Here is a 13,355-nt window from a genome sequence, read left to right on the forward strand (position 1 = left end):
AACTCTGTGAAAGTGAGAAGGAAGGTTACTCTTCCACAAGAGTGAGTAGTCTCTTCTACTGCATATGTCTACTCCCAAAATAAAAGCAGAAAAAACTGAACCTTTGCAGACTGGCCTTCAGATCAAGGGGGAAGTTTCTGCTTCAAGGTTTGGAAGCATTTGCTACGTTTGTAAAGACCCTCCTTTGAAAGTGGGGAAAATATAAACACTTAAAACACTTCTCGTAAACTTTTTTTAAAAAAAAAAAACTGTGTTAGAAGAGGAAGAGGTCAAAGCCAATTTCGAAAACTTCTCTTTTTAACCCAGAAATTTTATTTTAAAAAGTTGGAATGGGCTTGCTTCATTCAGAAGTAAGGGTTTCTACAAAGTGTCATTAAACTGTTTTAAACACAATTGCATTTAACATATCCTTAGGCTTGTGTGTTTTACACTCTACATCTACAAAAGGCAGTAGAGAACAAAAAACGTGGCTTAGTAAAATTGTCACTTGCCGTATTCTGGAAGGCATAACAGTCTGGTACCTCTCGGGAAAGGATCGTCTGTAGGTCGATGCCTTTGAGGTGAAAGGAGATTTTAACTTGTAAGAGCCTGCATAAAAAAATATCACAAGGTATAAATTACCACAGTCTTACTATCCACTCTCCTTTCTTCATTTGTGTCCCCTGGGAAATGAGACTTAAAAACTTATTTACCTATAAAATTCCAGTCTGAAGAATGATGAGTTCTTCCAGTCCTCAGCATCCTTAGAGAGGGTCTGGAGGTCTAAGTGAATACAATCTAGGACAATGAAGAATGACAGAATTGCTTCAGGCAAGAATCAGATGCTAAAACTAGTGGGCCAAAGTGTGATGAGAAGCAGGATACTTCCAAAGTATCTCCCCACAAAAATACTCACTAATTACAATAGGAAGATCAGTATCTTTACAGTGGAGAACACAGCAGACAGCACCCCGCCCAACTGATCCAGGTTAACACCATAGATACCATGCACCTCCTGGAATAACATACCAGTTGTGCAGTCTTCCTGCCAAAATGCCTCAAATCTAGTCATAAACGGAAAAACCCAAAGAGGAGGGACATTCTACTTTTTAAAATGTCGAGGTCATCGAAGTAGAGGGGAAAAGAAAGAGAAAGAAAAAAAATCCCCAAACAACAGACCAAGGAACTTTGTTTTGCTCCAGATTAAAGGAGAGTAAAGAGACATGACGGCTAAATGCAAATCGTGATACTGGACCAAGGCAGTTGGGGCAAGTCCTTTGCTATGGAGAACATTAGGATGGTTGATGAAATGGGACAGGGTTTGTAGAGAATAGTATTGTACCAATGCTCTTTCATGCTTCTGAGCAATGTCTGGTTGCATGAGAGAATGTTCTTAGGAAATATGCACATTTGAAATATTTAGAGGTAAAGAGACATCATGTTGGCCTCTCATTCGCATACGTTTCAGGAGAAATATTTAAACACAGGAAGAATGATAAAGCAAAACATTAGCATTTGGGAAATCTAGATGAAGTGTGTACAAGGAAATCTTTTAGACTTTTGCAACTTTTCTGTTTAGTCTGGTACTTTTTTAAAATAAAAATTAAAGAGAAAGGAAAGGAATGTATGCTTTATTCAAATAAAAACAAATTATGAGCCGTAAACTATAGAAGAATGATTCCAAGAGCCTCACATAAAAATTTGTCCCATTATTCTGTAGCCCAGCACCTTGGCAGGAAACCCAGGCGGTCCAGAGCTGGTGAAGACCTTTCAAGGTCACAGAGCCCTGACGACAAAACTGCTGTGAAGTCAGCCTGGCTGACTCTCACTCAGGCCGTGTCTGTCTTTGAAACGGAAAAGCCAGGGCCTGGTACTAAGTAGGTAGCCCAGAATCTGGGTAGACTCGATAGCTACTTCTTTACGAATCTTCTCCCACACTCGCAGCTCTTTATCTTCGTATCTATCTCCTCAACTAAAGGATAAGGTCTTTGAGAGCAAGAGTACGTTATGTTGTGTGTGATTAACCCATTGCTTAGCGTATGGCTGACACTCAAAATATGTCCTGGTATACAGCACATATTTACATTTTGTGAAAATTAGTTTTCCTGGGTCAAAAACGAGGACATAGAACCGAATGGACAACTCAACAGGCACAATATTTAAGAAAGGTGGGTGGCAGAGTGGCTGCCTCCCTGTGATTGGCAAATAGATTATTAGTGCCAAGAAACAATTTAATGATGGTTTTCCTGACTGGCCCTTGATTGATATGATGAGAGTAGTTAATCAAAAGAAATTTGTTTTCTATAAGAAAAGAATGATGATGATAAAAATAGCTAAAATATACCAGGTACTTACTCTGAGCCAGACACTGTGTTAAAAGCTCTATGTTTTCTTATTTAATGCATTATCCTGTTTAATCTCCAGAGCAACTTTGTGAGATAGGCACTACTGTTGTGACTTTACAGAGGGACAAACCAAGGCACAGAGAGGTCAAGAGACTTCCTCAAGGTCACACAGCTAGCTAATGGAAACCAGAATTTAAATCTACATGTGCCCAAGTTCCAGAGTCTGAGCTCTTCACCAATATACTTGATAAGGCTGACCTCTGAGCACCTACTTCGGAACATCAAAAGGCCCAGGTTTCATACTCGACTTACTCGTTTATTCAATAAATATTTGTTGAAAGCGTTTATGGGCCAGCCATTGTGCCAGGCATTGAAGGTAAAACAATGAACAAGACAGACGATTTCAATGTGGAGCTCACATTGTAGTAGGGGAGACAAACCAAGAGTGAAAAATATACACAAAGTGGTATCATGTTGTGAGAAGTACTGCAAAGACAGAGTAAAGTGATGGAGAGTAACCAGGTGGGGGTGGCCCTACCATGGACGGAGTGGTTGGGGAAGGGCTCTGAGGTACTGGGGATGTTTGAAGGGACCCCTGAGGGAGGAAAGAGAACAGGCTGTGCATAGATCCAGGGGGAATGCTCCAGGCAGAACAAAAACAAGAAATGAGTCTCCCAGGCAAGAAAAAGCTTGGTTTGTTCAACAAACAAGGATGCTAGGACGGAGAAATAGGGTCAAGTATGAGGGGCTTGGAGAGGCAGGCGGTTGACCTGCTCCTACAGGAACTTGGGAGTTTTATTCCAAATGGAATGGGAAGCCACTCATTTTTTTAAACCAGAGAATGATATGACCTGATTTACGTAAAATATCTTTCTGATTGCTGTGGGGTGGAGCGGGGGTAGAATAGTTAAGACTTCAAACAGGGAGACTAACCTAAACAAGAGGTAATAGTGGCTTGGACTATTGCAGTGGCAACAGAAATGAAAAAATCAACAAATTCAAGTTTGGGGCTTGAGCAACTGGGATATTATAGCATGCAATGAAAATATTAGTGTTGTTTTCTGAGATGGGGAAGACTAAAAAAGATACAGTTTGGGCGAGTGAGTAGGGAATGGGAGAGGTTTGAAATGTTCTGTTTTGGACACAGCATGTTTGAAATCTTGTTAGAGCCACAGTGGGGTTTTCAAGTAGCCAACTGAATATAGGAACCTGGAGAGGGTGGGGTGGAGGTTCAGCTCAGAAATGTAAATTTGGGTGCAGAGAGAAGGGGCATGACTTCTCAGAAGCTGAAAGGGGTGGGTCCTGGTGCTGGGGTGAGGCCTCTGACTGTCGCCTCACCCCTGAATTCTTTTGTAACACTAGGGTGAAGGGAAGTGGAGGGAAGCTGTGCCAGGAGCTTTGAAGATGTGGTGGTAAGATGAGCATGTGCTGCTCTGGCATGTTTCTCCAGGAAGCATTGGCTGCTGGGGCACAGGTATGGAAGAGCCTAATGGTAGATGAGAGGGTCCAGGTGAGAAGGAAGGGAGAGGTAAGCACTTTAATAGCCTTTGTAAGGGACTGATACTGATGGACAGAGGTATCCTAGCTGAGTATAGGAGACAATGAAGGCAGGTGGTGATGGACAGTGGAAAATGTGAAGTCAGTAAAGAGAGGTCTTTGGCTGGAGAGCACTGAAGCAGTGCTTCCGAAATTTAATTAACATGCATATGCATCACTGAAAGAACTTGCTAAGATGCAAATTAGGATTCAGTAGTTCTAGAGTGTGGCCTGAGACTCTGCATGTCTCACAAGCTCCCAGGTGATGTCCAGGTTTCTGGGCCTGGATTAGTAAAGACCTACTGGCACTAACTCATTACGTGACCTTAGTCAGCATCAGTTTTTCCTCGCCTGTAAAATGAAGGCCAAACAGATGCTATGTAAGGTCCTTCTACTTGGAACATTCTTTTTTTAAAGTGAAATAAAAGAAAAAAAAAAAAACCTTTAAGCTGATCTGAGCAAATGACAGTATTCTGAAAGAAGTAACATATTCAAAATATACGTGCCAGATACTGTCCTAGGTCTCCTTCTCCTCTATTTTATCCATTTTAAGACATTTATTTTTTCACTTTCAAATATCTCTAAAGCAGATAAGTCTTCAAAAATTTGGTGGAATCTTAGATTCAGAGAAATATGAAAGCATTGTTAATTTTACCCTGCAAATGATAGTATTCTGAAAGAAGTAACATATTCAAAATATATGTGCCAGATACTGTCCTAGGTCTCCTTCTCCTCTATTTTATCCATTTTAAGACATTTATTTTTTCACTTTCAAATATCTCTAAAGCAGATAAGTCTTCAAAAATTTGGTGGAATCTTAGATTCAGAGAAATATGAAAGCATTGTTAATTTTACCCTATATGTAAAATTTGCCTTATAAAAGCCTATTTGGTTAGCCAAATTTTATAACTGTATTTGTAGAGTTACACTTTATCTTAATACACATATAGAACTCTCTGAAGTCTGGCTGACCTTATCATAGAGTCATTGCTAATGAGACTCTCGAGAACCTGGTGGCAGCAAAACCTAAGAATTGAGATGTTTTAAAAAGGATGGCAAAAGCCCTAAGCAAAATCTCAAACTTCAAACAGAAAAAACTGGCATTAGAGTAGCAGCCTCATCTCTCAAACAAATCTCATTTACAGAGCAAAATACTCCAGCAAATGAAATAACAACCCTCTTAGAGACAAAGGGACGTGGATTACATATGTTCTTTAAAAAACTGGGAAGATGATGGAATGGCCATGCTGTCCCATGCTAAGAAAGGAGAACATAAAAAATTTGAAATCTGTGTTACAGAAAATGAAAACTGTATTAGAATGATAGCTGTCTAAACATTCTTAATTAAAAAAACAAACAAACAAAAAAAAAACAGGATTTATGACAGTCCCCCAAATAAGGCTGAAGTGTAAAGCCACAAGTCTAGACGCAGGAATGGAGGAATATGCCCATGGCATGAATTAAGGGAAACTCAACATGAACGGCAAGATCAGTCCTGCAACTGAACATAAAGCAAGCATGAAAGCAGGTCTCTTTTAGCTCACTGAAGGATGATTCTCTTGACAGTAGAGATAATGCAAATTCACGAGTAGGTAACCTAGAACAGCTTCTGCTAATTCACTTAAACTATAAGGCCACGCCACTGAAGTCAAACTCAATTCCTATTTATATCATCTGCAGACTTCCTCCAATGTGTCCAAGAAAAGAAAGCCTAAAATCCAGTATCAAGTATTTTAAGACTATTTTTTATATCTTTGGAATAGATACATCAAAACATTTTCTTTGACAAGTTGTATTTAACAAGTCAAAGAATACAGTTAACTTGCTCAAGCAGTTTTCTTAAAATCAAATTAATGATCAATTCCTCTCCATTTGTTTAAAAATAGTCAGTATCTTGATAGAAAGGAAATGAGCCAGGACACCAATATCCAAACAATCAGGGGGAAGAAATCCTGCTTTCTGACACTGCCTGTCATACCTAGCCACTGATATTGACTTTAGCCATATTTCTTTAGTCTATTTTCCCAGAAAAATCAATAGAGGAAAACTGGAAACTAGTTGTACGATGCAACCAATTGAGTCACATATTTTTAAGAGGACCAGTGTCCAGTGGCTTCTGTGAAGCAGAGGGTCACTGCACAAGCTTTCGGCTCCACCTATCAGATACTCCTATCACAGTGACTGGAACACCCACAGGGAGGAGTAGAGCTGACGGCCTCAGGAAAAAGATCCAGAGTGAAAGGCTCTGCCCCTGAGTGCAGACTACCAAACAGATCTCAGGATAGCAGAAGGCTGCCGGGCAATCAGACAAGCCTCAGTCTCAAGGCTGCTGACCACGTATCTAGCCACAGACAGCTGACACCGGATGGTCCCTGAAAGCAACCTGGGGCGCTTGATAGTACCGGCTTAGGAGCTGCTCTCTTTAGAGCCAAGGGCACAGGGCACATTTACTCATGAAGAGTCTAAACAGGCAGCCTGTGGAAACAGAATCAGAACCTCTGTCTTATGGGGGGTGTTCTATTGTTTTGCTAAGACACCTTAAAATCAGATTATAGGAAATATGTCAAATGAACGGTGTGATGCTTTCATTTTAACAAAACCACTCCACATTTAAACTGCTACTAGGACCCCTATTCCTGAACTGTTATTTCCTTGAGGGGCCCTGATTGGTCTTTGCAAACCCACTACAGTCATGTGCTGCTTACGACATGGTTACTTACGTTCCGAGAAATGTGTCGTTAGGTGATTTAATCATTGTGCAAACATCATGGGGTGCACTTACACAGACCTAGATGGTGTAGCCTACTGCACACCTAGGCTATATAGTATAGCTTTGTAGGCTTTGAGGAGGAGGAAAAATAATTTTCCCTCTCTACACTTCTGGGTTCACCCCTTTAATAAAAGACAGGTTAATGGGAGAAAACCAAACCAAAATTTGATAACATGTATACTTTCTACATACAGAGATCCAGGAAAACTGATTATGTCACCAGGATGGCTGAACATCTTCAGCTTAAGACAAAAGATGTTGAGGATGGGGAGAGTCAGTTATGGGAGGTGACCCTGAAAAGCTCAGTAAACAAAGGTAAGGTTGGTTGTTAAACAGATTTAAATCTTTATCTTCCACATTGATAAGAGTCTCAAGGCAAGGTCACCATGCCTCTTTCTGGTACAGGTAGGGAACACCCTTCCAAATGGAGATGCTCCTTATAATGTAAATGTCTTTCACAAAGGGTAACTTTTACCTGGTTTTCAGAGCTTCTACGCTGTGGCTGTTTTTTAAATTAACCAGCCTAAAATAATCCTCATGCCAAATAGACATATTTTGGGGTGACAGATTGTTCCTCTACAGCTCCTAGGTACAAACCCATACTTCATGTTACTCTACTGAATACTGCAGGCAATTGTAACACAAAGGTATTCGTGTAATGCATTGCACTATGACATCACTAGGCAATAGGAATTTTTCAGCTCCATTATAATCTCATGGGACCACTATATATACATGCGTTTATGTACATAAAACAGTGAGTGTCTTGGGCATTCTAGGTATATACCAGAGGTTTGCTGAATGAAAGACAAAACTTCCAGAGTCTTAAGTCAAACACTTTCCATTTTGGTAAAGCATGCTTTTAAATTCTTAACAGAATGACACAAAACAATTCTGCTACATTTACCCCAAAAACAATAATATTGAGTTGCGCCAAAGAGATCCAATGTCCGGTCCCACCACCGTAGACTAGTTCTCCTGAGCCAAAGCCCTTGGCAAATAAATGTCAAAGTAACAGCCCCAAATAGGTTAGCCATCACAAAAGCAAAGTTGTTCCATTTGGGGTGCCATCACATGAGGGCACTTTTCTCTTAACACAGATGATAAAGGGATATAATAAAATGATCACTGCATTACCTGTTTCAATGCCGCTGTCAATATTCAATGTCTCATTAGAAAGAAACATGGTCCCTTTCTTGTAATGCTGCTTACAGACTTTTAAGCCAATTCTATTCTCTTCATTTTCTCCGTAACCTAGGGTCCCCAGGGATATGTTCTTTAGACGATGATACTATTAAAAATAGTCAAACAACAAGACTTAAGAGCTTTCAAGAGTAATTATAGCATATGGAATACATTTTAGCTTTTTTGAATTGTTTAGATCATATCCCTTGATGTAAAATACCACAAGGTAATTGTTTCAGGTTGGGCATAAACTCATCACCTCACAGAATTCAAAACTAAAGTCAACATACTCACAGCCGCTCCCACCTCAGTAAGGGCTAAAGCTCAGGTCCTGCCTATGTCTCTATGTGCTGCCTACTGACCTTTGGCTCCACCACCCCTGCCCCCACAAAGCCACATTGGCCTCCAGGCAGTTCCTGGAGCTAGTCAGGCACACTCCTCCCTGGGGCCTTTGCTGTTCCCTCAGCTTAGAACCTCAGGTTTTCTATCTGCTAGGTTCAGTGCGTCAGGTCTTAACTCAAATATTATCACCTCAGTGAAGCCTTTCCTTACCATGAAATGAAAATTGCAAACATCCATCACCAGCTCGCAGGCACCACCAGGCACTCCCAATCTCCTCCCATGTTTTATTCCATAGCAGTTATCACTTTCTGACATACCACTGAAGATCCAAGCCATCCACACCCCACGGCTTACATTGATATGAATTACATTAGCTTACAGTAGTTTACATAAACTTAACTTTACCATTTGCCTATCTGCACTCAGAGGGTTTTACTAGCCTGCATCTTCATTAACAAGATTTTCTTATTCCAGGAAACTTTTACCCAGGAACATAAAATTTGCTTATAGCTGTACTGTTTATTCCAGAAACAGAAAAAAAAAAAACTAATTTAAACAGTCAATTTGAAGATTTAGTCTAATAACCCCCAAGACTCTGAATCCACCTCCTAACCCTCACCTGGCTGTGTCCACCAATCATAAATTATTCTATCATGATCTTTACTCAGTTCTCTTCTGGCTCCCCTCACACTGAAAGACACCAACCCCGTCCTTAAATTTAAGGTTTCAAAATCTGTCTCTGGACTTTGCCCCCTTCATCTAAGGCACAACTGAGAATGGTCCAAATAGTAGTTCTCTTACTGCTATAAGCAATAAGCTCAGTTTTGATTATCAACATTTTTTTGGGTAGTGTTTTCAGGGAGCCAGTTCCAATACTACACATTTTACTTCTTTTCATTTGTCTGGCTGTCCCCTCTAGAATTAAGTTCTACGAGGAGAGGGTTTTTGTCTGTTTCATTCACGCTGTATCCCCGATGTCTACAATAGTACCTGGCATATGCTAGGTACCCAAATATTTATTGAATGAATGAAAAAGAAGTAGAGAATAACAATTTCTTTCCCCTAAATGCTTTCTTCGGGCCTACCAATCTGGTTTCTCAATACCTGCCTAGATGTAACTATATTGTATTCTACTCCATATCTTTAAAATTCAGCTAGGCTTATTAATGCTAAGACATCAAAAATGAGACCCTAGAATCTTAGATTTGGTATCTTATCCATCAAACCTTCTGAGATTATAAATCTACTCTTGTCTATTTGATCTGGGGTAAAGTAATCTCCCAAAAGTAGTGGGTGTGAAGGGATAAATTGAAAATGTAAATCTTAAAGAAACATTCTAAATAGGCAAAATCTGTCGTGTGAAAATGTAACTGTAGAAATAGCAATAAACATTTTTGGCAGACTATGCAAATCTTCATTAGAATATTTTAATATATATATAATTCTTCCTTGCTAAGACAATTATCGATATATTCTTAAAGTATAGGACATCCACAACAAAAACTTACCTGGTTAATAGCATAAAAGATGCTCTCATAGGCGTCCTCTTGAGTATATACACTGCAACTGTAGTTATCTTCGTCTATGCCAGAATATCCTTTCAAAAACAAGTACTTAAAAGCAACAGTGTTTTCTTCTTTGAAAGCAACCACCAACTGGTTACTTAAACCAAAACAAATGAGCTAGAAAAGAAAATCAAAGAGGCATATGTAAATATTACCATTTATCAGGGGAGGCAAGTGCCTTCTTATTAGCATCAGCCCTCACCTACAAACATCAGCAAGGAAAATATCACCGCTTTGGTTTTTAATAATCACATCAATGTCAAAGTACAAGTACCAAAAAGATAACCTCATCAAGCTATATCAGCATTTTGAAATAGCATAAGATTAGAAGAAATCACCACTCCCAATGACTAACGGCCCTACTGGCCTTTAATGAAGGAGAAGAAGGAAGAATTTAAATGAATTAAGTCTGAATTCATTTTTCTCATACTTGGATTTCAAATTAGTTGTTCAAAAAATCGATGTTCTTCATAAAGAAATGATTCATTTTATTGACTTAACATTCAGAAATTATAAGTATTTTTAAAAATCACAACTATGTTTTACATGTGGCTTTTAAGAATGTTTTTGAAAAGTGGCTGGCATATACTTACTCCAGTTAAGATGAGATAGTTGTCAAAGGAATTCAATTACTCCAGTTCTACAAAAACTCTCCTACAAGATTTACACCTAATAGTTTCCCTCTCCAAGATTTACAGCATCAAAGCATCAGAAAGAATAGCAGGGCTTGCTTTATCTCTCATGATGTCAAACCCATTCATTGTCACTGAGCACCCACTTACTTACTCTCTCTTACAAAGTTAGGCACCAATGGCTCTCTTCATCAAGAGTGAAAAAGTATTTTTCTTCCCCAAAGTTTTTATTTTGAAATCCAATAAATGGGGGAAATAAGTGGGCATTGAAGGTTTACCAAAAAGAAAAAAGAAAAGAAAAGAAATCCAGGGAATTATGCACACAGCTATACACACAACTCTCTCATATACACTCTCTCTCTCATACACACACTCTTACACACTTTCACACACACATGCACACTCATGCTCACTCACACACTGTCGTACATACACTTTCTCAGGAACATTCTCATGTACATACACTCTCTCACACACATGCACAGACACAATCTCTCTCTCTCTCTCTCTCTCTCACACACACACACACGCACACACACACACACACACACACACAGAGGTAGTTTATTAAGAGAAGTCAACCCTCTATAAGCCCTGTCCCATGCACTGTCACCTTTGGGGCCTATAGAGTTTGATGTCACCCCAATGGTAGTGGGGAGGGAGAGGGATAACGACAGCACAGACATGCAGTCAGCATTTTCTCTTGGTTCTTCCTCAAATGATGGCAGTGAAGAGTCACAGGTCATTGAGATTTAATAGTTTTATTAAAAATATATTTTAGATAGACAAAGAACACCCCAAGGAGGCACATGGATAAAGACAAAGTATGCCCCAAGGAAGCACATGGTCCCAGCAATGACAGCTACAACAGAGCACTGTAATAACCACCGCAACCACAACAAGAAGGCAAAAAGGAGGGGGCAAAAAGAGGGGAGCCCAGAGGGCAAAAAGGGAATGTCTGCTTTATATCCAGGCAGTGATGGGGTGGTTCCATAGGCATTCCTAAATGATTGGCAAGTGAGGTCATTTTGATTGACATCTGGCTGCTATATATAACTTTGCCTAGTGCACATGTACATACCCAGAATTCAGTCTGTTATAATTAGATTCATGAACTTCAGGAATAAACATAGTACTATAATGACCTTCTGCACAGGTGTCTGTAGCCAGATTAGGCCAGCTAAGACTATGACCCTCCTGTCCTTTGTCTCTGGGGATGCAGGAGGGATTCTCTAACTACCAACAGGGTGTTCTCTAGGCTGTGCCCCTATTCCTTTGTTCCCCCTGTCACTCATATCTGATTAGCTACTTAACATTCCTATTTATCCCCATTTTACCTATGTAGAAACTGACATTTTTGCCTCATTAAATTGCTTTAAATTACCTAACTAGAATGAAAGCCAGGTCTAATTCCAAGTCATTTTTATTATGCTACACAATTCCTTCCCTTGAAAAATCTGTCTTTGGGGCACTTATTGTCAAAAAGAATTTAGGTGCTAGCTTTCTAGAATTGCAACTATTGTTTGAGACTGTACATAGATGACATTCATTAGTATTTGAGCCTCACTAGGTCACATTCCTCAAATACCAAATCAAAGGATTGAGTAGTTGCTAAAACCCAGCTATTTTAAGGAAAATATCAGATAAGAAGTCCCACATCATCCAACCTGTGCTGAAAATCAAGCAAGGGAAGGTTAAAGGTTCTTCTGAGTATGTGATGTTTGACAATGGTGCCTGCAGGGGATATCAGAAAAGGTCCTGTTGCTTTTTTAAAGCTAAAAATGGGAACCAACACATATGATTATTTCACGGTTTTGTATAAAATACTAATATAAAATACAAATGAACAACTGGTACACATATGAAATAAGTTCTTCGAAGTTTGCTGAGTGCCTACTCTGTGCTGAACTGGGATATAATGTGAGCAAGGTCAACACTGAATGGTGTTGAATAACAACTCTTATCTACTAAGTGCCAAGCATCGTGCCTAAAATTTGCAATTTTTATTTTTCATTTAACTCCTCAATACCTTATGAGGGAGATGTGACACTGGGCTCCCCAAGAACAGGATTTTTTTTTTCTTTTTTCCCTATTAGTATGTACTCAGGAACTGGAATAGTGCCCATCACAATGTCAGAGTCAAATACTAAATCTGTTGATGAATAAAATCCCATTTTATACATGTGCAAACTGAAGTCAAGTAATTTATCCAGGTTAGAAGAGCTAGAAAGTATCAGAGTGAGGATCCGAATAGATCTGTTTGACTCATCTGTTTGTTCTCTTGATCACTTGATCACACTATCTCTCAAACTGAAATGCTGCCAACTTAACTCTAGAAGCATAAATAGGAGACTCATTCTCCTAACCTCAAGTTAAGCTAAAGAAACACACACACACACAAATCTGAATGGGAATGGATAACTTGATCAAGAAAGTGGCATAAAATTCACTGATATTTTAAGCCATCATTTTATTTAAACTCAAAGTTCATCAACTCAACTTTGGGAATGAGAGAACTGGAGGTGTAATCTCTGCTTGGAACCACCTACATCTGGCATCAGGAACAAGACGGATCCTCTATTCTATTGTTCATAGAACAAGCCAAGATCCACCTGTATAGCCCAGTATCAGGTAAGGGTTGCGATTTTCAAAGCGTCTCTCTCAGTTGAAGAGAGAAACCCTAGAGAGTAGATGTGAAGTCTCCTTCCTGATATGGGAGAACTAAACATTCCCTACAGAGGAAGAGTAAGGTGATGATCGAAGTGGCCAAATAATTTTATTCTTAAAAAGGAGTTGACAAAAACGCATCTTAGCCCTTCTAACTAGATCTTAAGATTTGCTGGGAATATAAGACAGAAAAACAACTATACAACGAAGTGCAGTCTGGCAAAGACTGTGATTTAAGACCTGATTGTGCAGTCAATCAATGCAGGAGAAAATATTCTGTACCACGTAAAAACAAGATACCACTCTAAGAATGTACAAAGAATATGGGAGGGAA

The 13,355-nt window shown here is 39.4% G+C and overlaps 1 protein-coding gene across 1 annotated transcript in view; it reads right to left on the reverse strand.

Annotated features, from left to right (window-relative positions):
• MCOLN2 (mucolipin 2) overlaps positions 1–13,355 on the reverse strand; it is a 35,325-nt gene that overhangs the window by 20,471 nt on the left and 1,499 nt on the right. Inside the window, 4 exon segments of the mRNA XM_025052080.1 lie at positions 492–588; positions 693–777; positions 7,768–7,921; positions 9,666–9,839. Coding sequence (XP_024907848.1) covers positions 492–588; positions 693–777; positions 7,768–7,921; positions 9,666–9,839 — 510 coding nt within the window.

Source organism: Pteropus alecto, unplaced genomic scaffold (assembly GCF_000325575.1).
Source record: "Pteropus alecto unplaced genomic scaffold, ASM32557v1 scaffold25, whole genome shotgun sequence".
Taxonomy (NCBI): Eukaryota; Metazoa; Chordata; class Mammalia; order Chiroptera; family Pteropodidae; genus Pteropus; species Pteropus alecto.